We start from the raw sequence: 18,585 nt of genomic DNA on the forward strand, positions 1-18,585 counted from the left end.
TGGGATTTTTTCATAAATAAAGGGGAAGTATATTGACTCAAATTTATGACTATCGTGAAGTACAATGTGTCATGAGAAAACAATCTCTGAATAGCTTGGATAAGTAAAAGCGTTCCAAAGTTATTACCACATAAAGTGAGATATGTCAGATTTGCAAAAAATGGCCTTGGCAGGGGGGACGAAAACTGGCCTGGGGTAGAAGGGGTTAAAAAAGTCAGTTAGACAGAACACCATAAGGGCTGTAGAAAGTGGAGGAGACAGGAACCATTTTGGGTATTTATGGTAGTAATCAATCAGATTTCAGCTCTCATTTCTGCACTGGGTTGGAAAAATGAAAGCAGTGACTCCATTGGCTCCCACTAGGAACGCCTCCACCCTACTTTAAAGAGAACCTGTCACCAGGATTTTGTGCATAGAGCTGAGGACATGGGCTGCTAGATGGCCGCTAGCACATCCGCAATACCCAGTCCCCATAGCTCTGTGTGCTTTTATTGTGTTAAAAAACCTTTTTGATCAATATGCAAATGACCTGATATGAGTCCTGTGTCCGGAGATGAGTCAAGCGTCAAGGAGCGCAGCACCGCCCCGCGTCCTCCGAATCTCCTCCTTGCTGGCTGATGTCACAGAGCTGGAGCGCCGAAATCTCGCGATGCGCAAGCTAGCGCATGCGTAGTTCGTTCCCTGTGCTGATGCCAGTACAGGGAATGAACATGATGCCGACACTGCGCATGCGCTAGCTCACGCATCGCGAGATTTCGGCGCTCCAGCTCTGTGACGTCAGCCAGCAAGGAGGAGATTCGGAGGACGCGGGGCGGTGCTGGGCTCCTTTCCGCTGGACTCATCTCCGGACACAGGACTCATATCAGGTCATTTGCATATTGATCAAAAAGGTTTTTTAACACAATAAAAGCACACAGAGCTATGGGGACTGGGTATTGCAGATGTGCTAGCGGCCATCTAGCAGCCCATGTCCCCAGCTCTATGCACAAAATCCTGGTGACAGGTTTCCTTTAAGATACTTTGTACACAGCTCTGCTCTACTGGCATCACGATATCACGGACGCTTACATTGTAAATCTCCCGCCGGCACGAAACTAGTTAATAGCGTTGCCAAGGTTAGCTACGAGAGCGGGGCATGTTTATACCAGCCACACCTATCTCATCCGGGGGGCGTGGACGGGGTAAATTACTCCGCCCACTTGGTGACAGCTACAGTCATGAAGATAATATAAGGTGGGCAAATCAAGAAGAGGGCGGGGATTATGATGATGACGCGTGCGCAGCTGGGCGTGACTTGGAGAGGTAACAGAAGAAAGGGCGTGGTTTATAGGGATAACGGGGTGGGGCAATGGGAGGAGTTTCCTAAGATAACGGGGAGGAGTGCAGCACTGTGGGGAGCTCCGGCCTTGGGGTACGCAGTTCGACTTCGTAGACGGTCAGAGCAGCTTGTGTCTGGAAGAGAGGGGACATGTGGCAGCCGGCGAGCGAGAGACTGCAGGTGAGCCAGGGCCCGCAGGGACAACAGAGTGCCCGGCACACGGTCACTGTGCCAGAGGTGGCGCAATTACTGAGGGGCCCAGGGCGGAGGGGCAGCTGAGAGTGATCCGGGGCTGAGGAGGACCAGAGCGACCACAGCGTGAATGCAAAGCTGAGGAGCACCAGGACAAGGGGTTTGCTCTGTCTACTGGGCTTGGAGATGGATGGAAGATGGGCACTGGAGGTGCTGGGCATGGAGATGGATGGAAGATGGGCACTGGAGGTGCTGGGCATGGAGATGGATGGAAGATGGGCACTAGAGGTGCTGGGCATAGAGATGGATGGAAGATGGGCACTAGAGGCGCTGGGCATGGAGATGGATGGAAGATGGGCACTAGAGGCGCTGGGCATGGAGATGGATGGAAGATGGGCACTAGAGGCGCTGGGCATGGAGATGGATGGAAGATGGGCACTAGAGGCGCTGGGCATGGAGATGGATGGAAGATGGGCACTAGAGGCGCTGGGCATGGAGATGGATGGAAGATGGGCACTAGAGGCGCTGGGCATGGAGATGGATGGAAGATGGGCACTAGAGGCGCTGGGCATGGAGATGGATGGAAGATGGGCACTAGAGGCGCTGGGCATGGAGATGGATGGAAGATGGGCACTAGAGGCGCTGGGCATGGAGATGGATGGAAGATGGGCACTAGAGGCGCTGGGCATGGAGATGGATGGAAGATGGGCACTAGAGGCGCTGGGCATGGAGATGGATGGAAGATGGGCACTAGAGGCGCTGGGCATGGAGATGGGCACTAGAGGCGCTGGGCATGGAAGATGGGCACTAGAGGCGATGGGCATGGAAGATGGGCACTAGAGGTGCTGGGCATGGAAGATGGGCACTAGGAGTTTCAAGTATGCTGGGGGGGGGGGGGCACAGGAAAGGCTGCCCCCATACTTCACAATGGGGATGGGGCAGGGTATCATGGGGTTGACTTGTAGGGCAATTTTATATGGTGGAGGGATGGATATAGGCAAGGTGACTGCTGGGCATAGAGATTTTTAGAAGAAGTGAACAATGTCTCTTGGGCATGATGAAAGGTTGATTATGGTGTAAAGTGGGTGATGGATAAGGGGCAGTATGACTGTCGGGCAGGGGGCATTGCCATCACTGCCCAGGTGGAGGGTTGTGGGTGCTTGTGTTGTGTTATAGGGAGCTATTTACATAATAAGAGGGGCTTATGAAATCATGGGGCAGCGGTAGTGTACCTCTGGGTATGCAGTGGGCACATGTCGCGGCTGAGAGTTTGGTGCAGTGCTTCTTATAGAAGGGTTTGTATCCTCGTCTTGAAACTTGGAGAAGGACGTGGTCTGATCCACGTGTATGTGCACCCCCTTATTGTTATAACATGGCACCCCAGGATTTCAGTGACTGGATCTCCTGTGTTAGGGCTCGTTCACAGGAACGCGTGAAGCCCGTGCTGTGGACTGCAAATTGCGGTCCGCAATGCATGGGCACCGTCCGTGGGGCAGGCGCATGGGGGTCGCAGACCTCTGTAGTGCTTCCGCAGTGTTCTGTTCCGCATCTCCGGATTCATTTCAATGGGTCCGCATCCGCGATGCGGAATGGCCACAGAACGGTGCCCGTGTATTACGGAACCCGCAAATGAGGTCCGCAATACGGCAACGGGCAGCACACGTTCGTGTGAACGGGCCACGTGCGAGACAATGTGGAGGAGAGTTCAATTAGGACTTTTTTGCAGCAAAACAACATTTTGAGAGGGCGTGTGTTGTGATTGTGCAAGTTTCCAGCCTCCGTGCGCCGCTGCCAGCGTGCTAACTGCTTTCTGGCTGTCTGAGTACTACTGTGTGCTTTGCTGTTGTCTGCCTGTTGCATTAATTTACACACCCTGCAGTGATTTACTCAGTAAATTGGTGATGTACGGAAATGGATGTGGCTGGTTATGGGGGGTCCTAGGAGGCTGTGCACCACTGGCATAACTACCAGAGCAACTGCTGACATCACTGATTTATTTCTGTACTATATCGTACTATTGTGATATCACTGTGTGCATTTGGGAAACCAACATAATCGTAAGCTGCTCGTGGTCTGAGGGTGCTCTTTGGGTAGTGATGCCCCATAAGTCGTCGTTCTGCCCCTGGTATCTGCTTAGGAGGACACATTAACTAAAGAGGCCCAGAGGTCCACAGAGACTTTCTCCAAGGTTGTGATCTCGGCAGGGTCCAGCTCCGCTCCCAGTGGAGGTTGGGAGTATTTTTACATTTTCACAGCATGGTAAGGAACAAACATGGAAATGGGGGCAAGGACCTAAACTGATTGGCTTACATTGTTGGAATTTCATTGCTGCGAGCTCCACAGGATTACATTACAGGCAAATGCTGGAACGTAGTTGACACATGTAAGCTATAGCCATGTATATTAACCAGTTCAGGCCTGGGGAGCGGTATTCTGTGTGACCGTGGTTGAGAACCTTCAGGTGCATTCACATACATGTGTATAGGGGAATTGCTCATGCCTCTGATCTCTAAAGGCCCATCTAGGCCAGCTCTTCCATTCAGCCTGTGGTTCAGATTAGTGTCTATCCCAGTGATGGCTAACCTCCGGCACTCCAGCTGTGGTGAAACTACAACTCCCAGCATGCTTCATTCATTTCTATGGAGTTCTGAGAAAAGCCAAGCAAGTGTACATCTTGGGAGTCGTAGTTTTATCCCAGCTGGAGTGCCGGAGGTTAGCTATCACGGGTCTGTATCATTCCCAGTTTCTAAATCTCTGCCCTGAGGAGGGGCGATGCATGCCCCTAACGAACTGCTGCCAGCCGCCCTAAAAGGAGACACCAGTGTAGGGCAGAGGAAGCATATATTGGTGGCACATGCAATTAGCTTTCCATCAGTTATTGGCGCACCATATGGTAGTATTAGCTGGGCACTGCATGGAGCTTTTACGGCACTGTACGGCACTATACATTACTGTAAAGGTTCGGAAGAGGTTGTCCTTTATAACCCCGCCAGTAATGCACTGTAACAAGACCAAAAAATACACCTGCACCCCTCCGTCCATTCTAGCACTAAGGGCCCGATCTGACCCTCCTTCCAGTTCTCAACCTGTAAACTTCTAGACGTGGCGCTTAGAGACACGTTACCATTAGGGTCAGTGATTGGCCGCTGAGGATCACATGACTCCCCTGGAGGTTTACAGGCCAGAGGAAGTGTGGATTGGGATTGGGTTATAAGCCTGGACAACCCCTTTAAGTCACATATCCAGAGCATAGTACCTGTCCTACCCTACTACAGGTATTTAGTATCAGGGATTTTTTTGTTTCACTGTGGACACGGTGGACATGGTGCTCTCTCCGTGTAGCTGGTAGCAGTTTAGTGACCGTTCTTGCCGGCCAATCACTAGTCAGCAGTATTGTCATGTGACCTTCATGGTACTGGATTGGCTTGCTTGGAACCTACTCAGATGTGGTACCAAAAAGTTACCAGGTACGATCTGCAGCTTTGGCCTAATACAGAAAACGGGGTCGCGTTGAGCAAGTTCTATGGATTGACCTCTATGGGGCATGAATGTTTTTTTTTCCCAAAAGATGTGGTTAGTAGGATGAAAAGTATATTAATGGGTATATATGTATACATATTTTATAGTGGATAAATCCTCTTAGGCCTCATGCACACGACCGTTGTTGTGTTCCGTTCCTCAAAATGGGGTTCCGTTGTTCCGTGATCCGTTTCCGTGTGTCTTCCTTTATTTTTGGAGGTCCACCAGACATAAAGGAAAGTAGAAAAAAGTCTAAGACAGGTTTGCCATGCAAATGATAGGAAAAAAATGGATGCGGATGACAATCTTGTGTGCCTCCGCGTTTTTTAGCGGTCCCATTGACTTGAATGGGTCCGAACCGTTTTCCGCTAAAATAATAGGACAGGTTATATATTTTTGACTGGAATCACGGACGCGGATGGCAAACGGTGCATTAGCCGAGTTTTCAACCGACCCATTGAAAATCAATGGGTCCGCTGAAAATCATGAAAAACGGCGCAACGGACACGGAATAAAACAACGGTTGTGTGCATGAGGCCTTACTGTGCAGCCCTGGTTAAGGTGAAGAAGGCCTTTAACATTCAGTATATGGCATGCAATAATGAAGTACGGTCAATAAGGCTTCTTTCACACGTCCAGTTGTGGTCCATGGGACGGCCACATTTCCTGGATCCATCATGGACAGACCGTAGCTGAACCCACAGCATCATACATCATTGCGATGCAGTGAGTTTGGCTCGCATGAGCCGTGGTTGTGCAGACCGCATTTTACAGATGAAACATGGCCATGTGAAAGCAGCCGTCTTGTCTGCATTGGTTGTAGCTCCCCTCAGTCCTTCTGATCACGGTGGTCTTTCTGTGGTGGGAGTTCATGTTCTCGGCTATTGACTGCAATCCACTACACTGATAATGCGACCTTGACTGATTGACAGCTACTTACTGTAACTGAGAGAATGAACGTCAACCATTGTCGGCCATTTTGAAGACTTTGGAGCTGATCCTACTGGTCACCCAGCCTAAATATAAGTATAGAAGAACATTTCTGTAGTCTTTTCTCATCACCTGTCATGTATATGAAGTGTGTGTGTGTGTATATATGTATATTATAGAGAACACCAGTCAAAAGCTGTTTGAGTAAAATTTGCGAGCCTCTTAATAAGGTGTGAGGTGTTTGTGAACCACAAATGGTATTGTTCTTTGAGCTGGCATTGGTTTCTGAGATGATCTATGCCAGTTGTCTGGCATCAGTTATGATAAATGTGTTGGATCCCACTATTTCCTGGCCTATACACCAAATCTAGTGCCTGACCACAGTGCGTGTTTAGTCCTGTCCACTATCTTTGTTTATTTGGATTACATTGTGAGAGGCGGGAACCCTGAGAGCAGGGTCGCCAACCAGAATTTTTCTTTTTTCTGGACAACTTATCCCAAAATCACAGACAGCCAGAACCGATAACCTTTGAACTTTCAGGCTGATAGACGATAACTTATACCGATATTCTGTGCATTTTCATTTTTGGGAAAAAAAAAAAAATAAATTTCTGTCACGTTGTTCACCACATAAGAGATATATGTATATATATGTAAAATTGGGAAAGGGGGTGATTTATACTTTAATATTTTTTTTTTCTTTACACTTTTTATTTAATAACTATTTCCCCCCCTTAGGGGCTAGAACCTGGGATCTTTTAATCCCTTGTCCTATTCACACTAATTGAGCTCTATTAGGGTGAATAGGACATCACACTCTCCCTGCTGCCCTGTGCATAGTAAGCACAGCAGCAGGGAGGTTACCATGGCAGCCAAGCCAGGGCTTCAGCATCCTGGCTGCCATGGTAACCGATCGGAGCCCCAGGATTACACTGCTGGGGCTCTGATCAAAAGCTGCTGCTGCCGCCAATGGGGAGGAGGGGAGGGGACCCTGTGGCCACTGCCACCAATGCTTTTAATACTGGAGAAGGGGGGCGCACTGCGCCACCAATGGTTTTAATACTGGGGAGGGCGCACTGCGCCACCAATGATACTTAACGTTTAATACAGGAGGCGGGTGTGTCGGCGCAGAATCACATAGCCTGCACCCTGCCTCTGACAGGGAGCTGTGATCAGCAGCAGCAGTTAACCCCTCAGGTGCAGCACCTGAGGGGGTTAACTGCCGCTGATCGCAGCTTCCTGTCATATAGGCTGGGCACCACCTTGTGTTAGACGTTAATTATCATTGGTGGTGCAGTGCGCCCGCCCCTCTCTCCTCATTGGCAGCGCGGCACAGGGGGGAGGGAGAGAGTGACTCCTTCTGCCCTGTGCTACTGAGGGAACATGGTGCGCTGACAGCAGCGCGCTTATGTTCTGTGATAGCGCGCTGGACGCATTATTGGCGTTATTGGCAAGGTTAGATACCGATAACTTTGAATATCGGCCAATAATATCGGTAACTCTGTTAATCGGTCGATCCATATCAAGTACCATCAGCCTCCAAAAAAAAAAAAATCGCAAAAACATTTATTTTTGTTCACGGACAACTATTTTTACGGACTGTCCAGAAATTGGACTGTTGGCAACCCTGATGCTGAGGCATAAAGACCCAAGTGACCACCTGGAAGATGGGAATGTAGAATCCTCCTTTGAGATTCCGTTCAGTTGATTGAAGGCCGCAGTGTAGGATAAACCGGCACCTGATAAAGTGATGCCACCTGTGGGTGACCAGAAGCTCCAAGAGGGCTGATATGGCTGACAGCGGGAGGAGTAAGACTGCTGCTTACTGTCTACCAGACCAGAGGCAGAAGTGTCTAAGCACATCAGAGTGCCCACAGGAACTGTGCAGAAAGATATGGAAGTTTTTATTGTTGGCCAAAGGTCCACCTTAACCATTGTAATAGGTAATTGTAGGTGCTCACGTATACGGTCTAGTAGAGCACTGGCTTTAACATTCAAAAAAGGTATGTTCACACTGCCTACAAAATTCAGCCTGTTTTTTCGCACATTTTTGTGTTTTTTTTTTTTTGTTTTTTTTTTTGCTAGTTTAACCACTGGGTATTCAAGACAAAACTTCATTTTCAGCTCATGGATTTTGGTGTACATTCGCACCAAAAACCTTGCGGACACATATGGAGCGGGTTTTTTGCTGGATGCTCCCCATTTATTTCATTGGGAGATTCGGCTCTGATTCTGCCCCAAGATGGGGAATTCTGCAGCTTTTTTCCACGTGGGAAAAAAACCTGTAAGTGCTGCTTCCCATTGAAATGAATAGGAGGCTGTTTTGATGCATCTTTATTTTATTTATTTTTAGCTGATTTTAAGGCAGACATGCTCCAAAAGCAGCGTAAAAAAACCTCAGTGTGAACTAAGGGAGACGCAGGGTGAGTGTACATGCCTGTATACAGAGGCTGGGTCACCCTGCAGCACATCTAATATTGGGAAAAGGCTCCATTTGGGTGCATTCTAGTATATTAGTATATATGGTCCGGTGGACATATATGAAAGAACTCGACACATGAATCAGATGCTCCACCGGTTCTCTGCTCTATTACCAAATTTATATTTCCATGAAGTATTATTGTGGTGGTACTTCTAAAATAATCTTTATGGGAGGCAGTGCAGATGACGGGCTCGGTGGGGCGAGTCTGCCTGTCATCCTGGTTTCTATGGAAATCCAGACATGGAACAGTTCGGTCTATGTTAGGAAAGATCACAGCGCATGGGAAATATATCCACGATATTGTACTGATTTGCAATGGCTACTCCAGCGGTTAACATTTATCTGTCATTGTTGTCACATTAGTCACCAGTCCTGTGGAGAAACGATAATCTTAAAGGGGTTGCCCAGTTTCCTATATTGATGCCCTATCCTCAGATCGGCAGGGGTACCGGGTACCGGGAGTTGGAGCAGCTGTTTGAAGAGAATGCGTGGAGTAATAAATAAAAACTGCTAGATTTACATCAGGCTGGCAGCTCAGGGGCGTGTCTTTTCTGCTGCTAGTAAGGGGGGCGTGTCCATTCACCTGTACTCTCCCTATCACAGCTCAGGAGGCAGTTTACGTGTGCGCCCCGTGGCCGTACTATGGGCCGCAATGCACGAACACCGATTTGTGGGGCAGCGGATCGCGGACCCATTCACTTTAATGGGTCCGCGATCCGCCCGTTCCGCAAAAAGATACGACATGTTCTATATTTTTGCAGAATGGAAGTACGGGACGAAACCCCACGAAAGCACTCCCATAGTGCTTCCGTAGGGTTCCGTTCCGCACCATTCTGCATCTCCGGATTTGCGAACCCATTAAAGTGAATGGGTCTGCATCCGTGATGCAAAATGCACACGGAACGGTGCCCGTGTATTGCAGATCCGCAAATGCGGTTCGCAATACGGCAACAGGACACCTACGGTCGTGTGCAGGAGGCCTAAGGATGAGACTGAGCTTGTACGGCCTTTTCAGTGAACCGGACAAAGACATAAGAAAAAAATGCAAATGGCGCAATACATATATATATTTTATTGAGTAACTGCTTAAAGGGGCTGTGTCACTTCAGCAAATGGCATTTATCATGTAGAGAAGGTTAATACAAGGCACTTACTAATGTATTGTGATTATCCATATTGTTTCCGTAGCTGACTTGATTCATTTTTCCATCACATTATACACTGTTCGTTTTCATGGTTACGACCACTCTGCAATCCATCAGCAGTGGTCGTGCTTGCACATTAAGGCCTCTTGCACGCAACCGTATGGCTTTTTCTGTATTTTGCGGTCCGTTTTTCACTGATCCGTGCGGTCCGTTTTTTTTATTTTTGTTTCAGTAGTGCTTCCGTTACGTTTTTTCTGTTTGGTTTCTGTTTGTGATCCGTTTTTTTGCGAATTGGAAACGGAAGCATACAATAATGTTTAAACAGTAAGTACATAAAAAAATTGGGCTGGGCATAAAATTTTCAATAGATGGTTCCGCAAAAACAGAACAGCTACGGAAGACATACGGATGCATTCAGTTTTTTTTGCGGACCCGTTGACTTGAATGGAGCCACGGATTGTTATTTGCAGGCAATAATAGGACAAGATATATCTTTCAGTGATACGGAAACGGAATGCATACGGAGTACATTCTGTTATTTTTGCGGAACCGTTGAAATGAATGGTTCTGCAAGAACGGAAATGGGAAAAAAAGCGTTCGTGTGCAGGAGGCCTAAGAAAAAGCACCAGCTTATGTGAGCTTCCAAAGTCCTGGCCACCAGTGAGACTGGTACTTTTTCCTATAGTGTAAAAGCATGACCACTGCTGATGGATTGCAGGGTGGTCGTAACCATGGAAGCGAGCAGGGTATAATGTGATGGGAAAAATGAATCCAACCAGCAAAGGAAGCAATATAGATAATAACAACAATACATTAGTAAGTGGCTTGTATTAACTTTGTATAATAAACGCCACTTGCTGAAGTGACACTACCCCTTTAAGGTTTTCTAGTGCTTTCTGTAGGGATTGACCTTGATTTGTAGATTTCTGGAAGTGGCCACTGCCATGTAATAGGGCTGTTCTAGCTCTGTAGCTAGTGTGCGATTTCCGGTGCCTCCTGGACTGGAAGTGATGGTGTACTGTTTCCATCTAGGTGACCACTATAGCCAGTCACTGGCCTCAGTGATCACGTGTGCAAGAAAGGCATGTTCTTGTATTAGACCACTGAGCCTCTGCAGCGACGTGCTGTTCTTGCACATGTGACCACTGAGGCCTCTGCAGCGACGTGCTGTTCTTGCACATGTGACCACTGAGCCTCTGCAGCGACGTGCTGTTCTTGCACACGTGACCACTGAGCCTCTGCAGCGACGTGCTGTTCTTGCACATGTGACCACTGAGCCTCTGCAGCGACGTGCTGTTCTTGCACATGTGACCACTGAGCCTCTGCAGCCACGTGCTGTTCTTGCACATGTGACCACTGAGCCTCTGCAGCCACGTGCTGTTCTTGCACATGTGACCACTGAGCCTCTGCAGCGACGTGCTGTTCTTGCACATGTGACCACTGAGGCCTCTGCAGCGACGTGCTGTTCTTGCACATGTGACCACTGAGCCTCTGCAGCGACGTGCTGTTCTTGCACACGTGACCACTGAGCCTCTGCAGCGACGTGCTGTTCTTGCACATGTGACCACTGAGCCTCTGCAGCGACGTGCTGTTCTTGCACATGTGACCACTGAGCCTCTGCAGCGACGTGCTGTTCTTGCACATGTGACCACTGAGCCTCTGCAGCGACGTGCTGTTCTTGCACATGTGACCACTGAGCCTCTGCAGCGACGTGCTGTTCTTGCACATGTGACCACTGAGGCCTCTGCAGCGACGTGCTGTTCTTGCACATGTGACCACTGAGGCCTCTGCAGCGACGTGCTGTTCTTGCACATGTGACCACTGAGGCCTCTGCAGCGACGTGCTGTTCTTGCACATGTGACCACTGAGGCCTCTGCAGCCACGTGCTGTTCTTGCACATGTGACCACTGAGGCCTCTGCAGCCACGTGCTGTTCTTGCACATGTGACCACTGAGGCCTCTGCAGCCACGTGCTGTTCTTGCACATGTGACCACTGAGCCTCTGCAGCCACGTGCTGTTCTTGCACATGTGACCACTGAGCCTCTGCAGCCACGTGCTGTTCTTGCACATGTGACCACTGAGCCTCTGCAGCCACGTGCTGTTCTTGCACATGTGACCACTGAGCCTCTGCAGCCACGTGCTGTTCTTGCACATGTGACCACTGAGCCTCTGCAGCCACGTGCTGTTCTTGCACATGTGACCACTGAGCCTCTGCAGCGACGTGCTGTTCTTGCACATGTGACCACTGAGGCCTCTGCAGCGACGTGCTGTTCTTGCACATGTGACCACTGAGCCTCTGCAGCCACGTGCTGTTCTTGCACATGTGACCACTGAGCCTCTGCAGCCACGTGCTGTTCTTGCACATGTGACCACTGAGCCTCTGCAGCCACGTGCTGTTCTTGCACATGTGACCACTGAGGCCTCTGCAGCGACGTGCTGTTCTTGCACATGTGACCACTGAGCCTTTAGCAGCCACGTGCTGTTCTTGCACATGTGACCACTGAGCCTCTGCAGCCACGTGCTGTTCTTGCACATGTGACCACTGAGCCTCTGCAGCCACGTGCTGTTCTTGCACATGTGACCACTGAGGCCTCTGCAGCGACGTGCTGTTCTTGCACATGTGACCACTGAGCCTCTGCAGCGACGTGCTGTTCTTGCACATGTGACCACTGAGGCCTCTGCAGCGACGTGCTGTTCTTGCACATGTGACCACTGAGCCTTTAGCAGCCACGTGCTGTTCTTGCACATGTGACCACTGAGGCCAGTGTCTGGTTGAACCAGGTTGGTTGCTTCCCAGTTTATCCAATAAGAGCTGTAACCAAGACACGTATAAAGTATACTGGGACATTGTAAACTCTAATTTAGACTTTTTATTTTATTTTATTTTTTATAGTTCTTTAATCAAGATCTCTGTCTAAACTGTCTCTTCCTTCACACCATGCTGACGGGAACATGAGCTGTTTTGTGGCATCTCACCCATCACGGGTGTCTCATCCCTGTCTCCTATGATGAATACATTAGTTCATTGCACTCAGGTGGCAGCTTGTGCAATCTGGAAACTTGGATGCTCTACCCGTTCTTAAAGGAGGCTGTCCTGAGTGACACATATTAGGAAGGTCCCAGGGGGGCCAAGGGCTGCTTGTCCTGTTCAGTCGGAGCCCCTGCTTTATTCTCCCTGACTGGAAAATCTTCTCCAGATGGCGGGCCGGACGTGCTGCCAGATGAATTTACACAATCCCACAGACAGAGTTTATTTGGCAGATCCCAGGCAAGCTTTAAATCTCTTACTAAACTCTGGAGAACTGAAATAAAACATCTTACGAGGCCCAGCTCAAGTAATGGCGCTCGAGATTTTTACAGCATCACAGAGACTCATTTGCCGGACAGACGCGGCTACTGTGCTGCCGCGTACAGCATTTCTCTGGTCAGGGACCTGATAGGCATATTGATTAACCCGGACACCATGAGCTAATGAACCAAAGATCTTTCCTTCAAGTCGTGTGGTGGGATGTCACCAGTCTGGACGCGTCAGTAAAAGCTGCCATTATTGGTCCGTGATCTATAAACGTTTCTAGTATAACCTGCGACCACTGTATATATGGTGGACTCTTGATGTCTCTGAGCACATGACAGTAAGGGCCCATTCAGACTGCCTTAGTGCTTTGCGGATCCACAATTTGTGGACCGCACATGGCCGCAACCATAATAGAAAATGCCTATTCTTGTCTGCAATTGCGGACAAGAATAGGACAAGCTCTATCTTTGCCGTGGAACAGAACCATGGAGGCGGACAGAACACGGTGTGCTGTCTGTATCTTTTGCAGCACCATTGAAATGAATTGGTCCGCACCCGTTCTGCAAAATTGCGGAACGGATGCGAACTCGTTCATACGGCCATCTGAATGAGGCCTAAAGGAGACCATGCAGAAAAACAGCCTTATAGCAGCGCGTGCGTCCATACCGCTCATAGGTACATAGTAAGTACGGCGGAAAAAAGACATATGTCCATCGTGTTAAAGGGCTTCTGTCACCCCCCAAATGTTCACTATTGGACTTAATATAATTGCTAATGTACGCAGAGTCCATATATAACCCTCTTACCTCTGGCTGTGCTTTAAATTCTTTAAAAATAGTACTTTTGTCACAAAAGTCCGCCCAACTTGCTGTTAGTGAAGAAATTTGCAGATCCCGCCCCCTCCTCCACTTGATTGACAGGGCCAGCGAGCGCTCTCCTCCTCCCGCTGGCCCTGTTTGCAGCTGAAAGCCTGCGCCGTACCGGTCCTCATTTGGCGCAGGCGCTCTGAGAGAAGGACGCTCGCTTGGCTGCTCCTTCCTCAGTGCGCCATTTACCAAAACTATCTAAAAGAAAAACCTGTCTTTGTTGCACATAGCAACCAGTCAGAGCATTTATTTAACTGCTGTGGTAAAATGAAAGCTGTCCTGCAATAGGTTGTCTGTCTCCAAAAAATATCCTGAATCCAATAAAATCAAGGCTTTATTGTTTTGTATTTAAAAGCTTGATAAAACGCGTCATCAATGAGAAAACCTGGTCATAGAATGATTTAGACAGTTTTTAACTTTTTTTATTTTTTTTATTTTTTTTTGTGTTTTTTAAAACTGCTTGAGTTTTTGATCCAAAGCCAGAAGTGGATACAGGCTACTTTCACACTACCGTTCAGAGCGGATCCGTCTGCTCTCTGCACAGACGGATCCGCTCCTATAATGCAGACGTTTGGATCCGTTCAGAACGGATCCGTCTGCATTATAGTTTAAAAAAATTTCTAAGTGTGAAAGTAGTTCAGACGGATCCGTCCAGACTTTACATTGAAAGTCAATGGGGGACGGATCCGTTTGAAGATTGAGCCATATGGTGTCATCTTCAAGCGGATCCGTCCCCATTGACTTACATTGTAAGTCTGGACGGATCCGTTTGCCTCCGCACGGCCAGGCGGACACCTGAACGCTGCAAGCAGCGTTCAGGTGTCCGCTTGCTGAGCGGAGCGGAGGCTGAACGCTGCCAGACTGATGCATTCTGAGCGGATCCGCGTCCACTGAGAATGCATTAGGGCTGGACGGATGCGTTTGGGGCCGCTTGTGAGCCCCTTCAAACGGAGCTCACAAGCGGACACCCGAACGCAGGTGTGAAAGTAGCCACAAAGATTGGGGAATATGAAGGAAGGACTCGTATGTCTCCTTCCTGCCGGATCCACTTCTTACTTTTGGCAAAAAAAAAAAAAAAATTGAGTATTTATTATTATTATTTTTTAACGATGTGGTCACCCTAAAAGGGCGTGCAGCACGTTTTTGTTGGCCTTATTCTCCTCAATTTATGACCTGTTTTTGTATAAGGAACCAGTCTGATCATGTGTCTTATGAATAGTACATGGCGGTATTATAAACAACTTCCATCTTGATCTCTTCCCACTTCTGTTATGTGGAAGGAATGCAAGTCAGTGTGGGAAGTCACTTTGACATCTTCCAGCATCGCCCTCCGGGAGACAGGTTTCCCACAAGCTGCTTGGCATCGCCTGCTTAAAGGCAGCACGGATCATAGGGAGCATTCCTGACACCATCTTTATATTTGGGTTAGGGGAATGGGGAGCTGCTGCTACATATCTCTGCAGTTTGACCACCGTGACGGTGTGCGGCATATTTCCCAGATATAAAACAGTCGTAATATTTAAAGGCTATGTACATCTTCAGGCAAAATATTTTTTTTTGTGATTGCATTTAACTCATTTTGGGCTAAAAATCATTTTCAATTGGTCTGTATTAAAAATATTCAGCTGTTCTGTTAACTGTCTAGCTGTGACTGGTATTTTCACTTTGTGCCAGTCATCTAATAAACCTTATCTATGAATTACTAAAAGGTCATAGGAATATTGAGTGTTTAGGAAGTCAGAGATAAGGAGCCCGTCAGCTGAGCTGTGAAAATCCAGTGCTACTAGAGAAACTCAAGGCTGCACAGAGACAGGGGTTCACAATTTTTAATAAAGACCAATTGAAAAAAAAAATTTTTAGCTCAAAAATGAGAACAAAATAAAAACATTGCCCCCTTTCAGGTGAGCGATCTGAAACCTGGTTGAGTTTTTTAAACGGATCTCATCTGGATGGCGTCTTGTCTGAAAATCTGAGCTGGATTTTCTTATCACTGACCAATGGCAGGACAGTAGAGGGGATAACGGGTGTATTAGGAGCTCTGTGGCAGACCTATTTATGAGTATTGCTGGCCTGGCACATTTATAGTAATAGTGACTACTTGGTGGGCACACATGAAATTGGAACGATTTAAAGGGACATATCCCCATCTTTACCCCCTCCAGCCCCCATGGTATGAGCATCGGAGCATTACATGCTCTCCTTTGCCCATCGCTAAATCTTGCAGGGCAAAGGCTATTTATGGGGCATTTCTGTTCTGTTTTTATCCTGCTCGTACTACTATGAGCTTACTTTTCTTCATAGGAACAGTAAGGGACAAAAGATACAAAATGGCTCCACCATTTAGGCAATATATGTTCCTAGGACGGGAACGGCATACTATGAGGCAGCTTCTTTTGGTCTACAGAATCCGCCATCTGCTCTGGCAGTGGAGTACATCCATGGCCATTTTTATGTGACAGGCAGCATGATGTTAGTGGTTTACATATGTGGACAGTCATCACGCGATCCTTGTATGAGGGGAGGGATACGGCCTGCTTTCTGGGTGTGCATTGTGGCTGTGGAAATGGATTCCATTCCAGTCACGATGACTTTATTATTATTTTTTAACAGGACACAGCTGCTCCACATGTGCCCCTGCAAATAGGAAGCCTGCCTCAAAATGCCCATGCTTCTGGCTACATGGCCCACATCTATTAGACCGTCCATTGCTGTTGGTACGGTGGTGGCATTAGGATGCTGTACACCAGGGGTCAGCTGTGGTGAAACTACAACTCCCAGCATGCTCCATTAACATCTAAGCAAGTCTGCATGCTGGGAATTGTAGTTTCACCACAGCTGGAGGTTGCTGACCCCTGCTGTACACGTTCTACCATTGACAATGAGATCCATGCAGCTCATGGGTACAGTAAGGGACAAAAGATACAAAATGGCCCCATTATTTAGGCAGTATATGTCCATGAAGCTTTGAAGTGCTGGGTCCATGCAGTACTGATCTTGCCCGGTGCTGACGTGCGTCCATCTTGTTTCTTTATACAGCTTGAGTAACTTCTGTGAGCTCCAGCCCTGTAAATAGTTTGGAAGCACCTTTGAACAGAAATGTGGCCATGTCGTTCCTGTGTTCTCCAGATGTGACCCTTCTCCCAGCTCCCGTCCTCGCCCTTCAGCCAGCCGGCTTCTTCCTGTCATCTCTGCCGCAGATGTTCTGCTTCAAATGCATGTTTGAAATACTTGGTGGAAATGTCTCTTGCTCGGTGAAATATTTTATGAGAACGAGCCGGATTTATTGCCTGGAGTCGTGGTAAAGATTAGAATATATTTGGCGTGATCTCCCTTGAGACCCAACATCCTTAACAGAGGACCCATGCTGTGGTCACCCGCTACTAATGATGTCATGCCGTAGTTTCCCACGTATCTGGTTAAAAAAAAATATATTATTTTGTAAGGTCGGCGCAACTTCCTATTCCCAATTCGACCACAGGATGTGGATGCTCCAGGGGCCCGCAGTGATTGTACGCGGGGGCGCCACATTGCCTGCAGATGAGACTCGCATGCTGCTGGTTTCAGCAATTAAACTGCATTCATTATATAAGTATTATGCGATTTTATAATATACCGTACGGTGTGTACTACTCCTCGCGTTTTTTTTTTCTTTTCTTTTTTCTTCAAGATTTCTGCTTGCTGTCAATGATTAGGGTCAGGCATTCTTTAGTTCCAGAAGATGAAAATTTGCAGCTTGTGATCATGAAATCCACAAGGAATTGTTATGAATTTTTTATATTTTTTTTTCAAAGGGGTTATCCCATGACTAATGTAAAACATTAAAACCAGACACCATACAGTACATGGCCATCTCTTTCTAACAAAGCCAGAACCAGCCCTGTACCTCACGTGGATCCAGAGAGCTCCCCATTTATAGCTCTCCTAGATTTATATCAAGCTGACAGCTCAAGGGGAATGTCCTTTGTGAGGGATAGGTCCTTTCTGCTGCAGCTGGTGGCAGTTGAAGGATGGAACTATGTCTATGTCAATCTCAGTGAGCAGGACAGAGAATTTAGAAAAAGGATAAACAGAAGGTGGCGCTATACAGATAGCTTTTATTGAATAGCTCTGTGGCTATGCTATATTTTTTATTACATGCAATTACAAAAGTATTTATATCTAAGGGCTGGTTTGAAAAATGTAGAATATTTTTCGTGGGAATATCCCTTTAAGCAGAAGAAGAATAGCAAAAAATGCACCAAAATGATACGCAACTGACAATACTAGCCAATTCCTCAAGCCGATGTTAAAAGCTGAGAACTTTGCCAATATCTTCCAGTCAGGAACATATCGGAGCCCCTCATCCACCACGTCACGGTGTCTCAGCACGCATGGGGTCCTACCCCTCAACTGCCCGTGGTGTGTGAACAGGGTCTGAACAGTGCTAGAAACCAACTCACAGCCAGGCTCTCACATGCCTCCATGGTGGTGTCACCAATGCACTGTGAGCCGCAACCACAACAGACCATGTGACACAGAAGCCACCAGGTGGAAAAGAATGTTACCAGCAAAATGAAGTGGCGCATTCCATACACATAGACAAACTCACTGAAAAAAGTGGCCTAAACGGGTGAAAATGCTCCAAACCCAGCGTGTCTATAACCGGGGGAGCAATTCCTCCGCATGGGGTCCGCAGATAATGGCGATCCCCAGCAAAAAATGCGTACAATGGAGGATGCCGGGACGGATGAAGAAGAATAGGTTTAACTGTCTGAAACTCAAAAAATGCGTTTAAAGGGAATTTATAACCAGGTTTATGTTGCCCTAATCTGCGGGCAGCATAAAGTAGAGACTCCGCT

The 18,585-nt window shown here is 47.8% G+C and overlaps 1 protein-coding gene across 3 annotated transcripts in view; it reads left to right on the forward strand.

Moving 5' to 3' along the window:
* Nucleotides 1-1,358: 1,358 nt before the first annotated feature.
* Nucleotides 1,359-18,585, forward strand: part of PID1 (phosphotyrosine interaction domain containing 1) — a 61,948-nt gene continuing 44,721 nt past the window's right edge. The window contains exon 1 of one of the 3 annotated variants that reach the window (XM_040427803.1): nucleotides 1,359-1,498. In XM_040427803.1, coding sequence (XP_040283737.1) covers nucleotides 1,469-1,498 — 30 coding nt within the window. In that variant the 5' untranslated portion in view covers nucleotides 1,359-1,468. The remainder of the gene's footprint in view (nucleotides 1,499-18,585) is intronic. The other 2 variants (XM_040427806.1, XM_040427804.1) reach the window with 2 other exon arrangements.

The sequence above is a fragment of the Bufo bufo genome, chromosome 4, assembly GCF_905171765.1.
Source record: "Bufo bufo chromosome 4, aBufBuf1.1, whole genome shotgun sequence".
In the NCBI taxonomy this organism is placed as follows: Eukaryota; Metazoa; Chordata; class Amphibia; order Anura; family Bufonidae; genus Bufo; species Bufo bufo.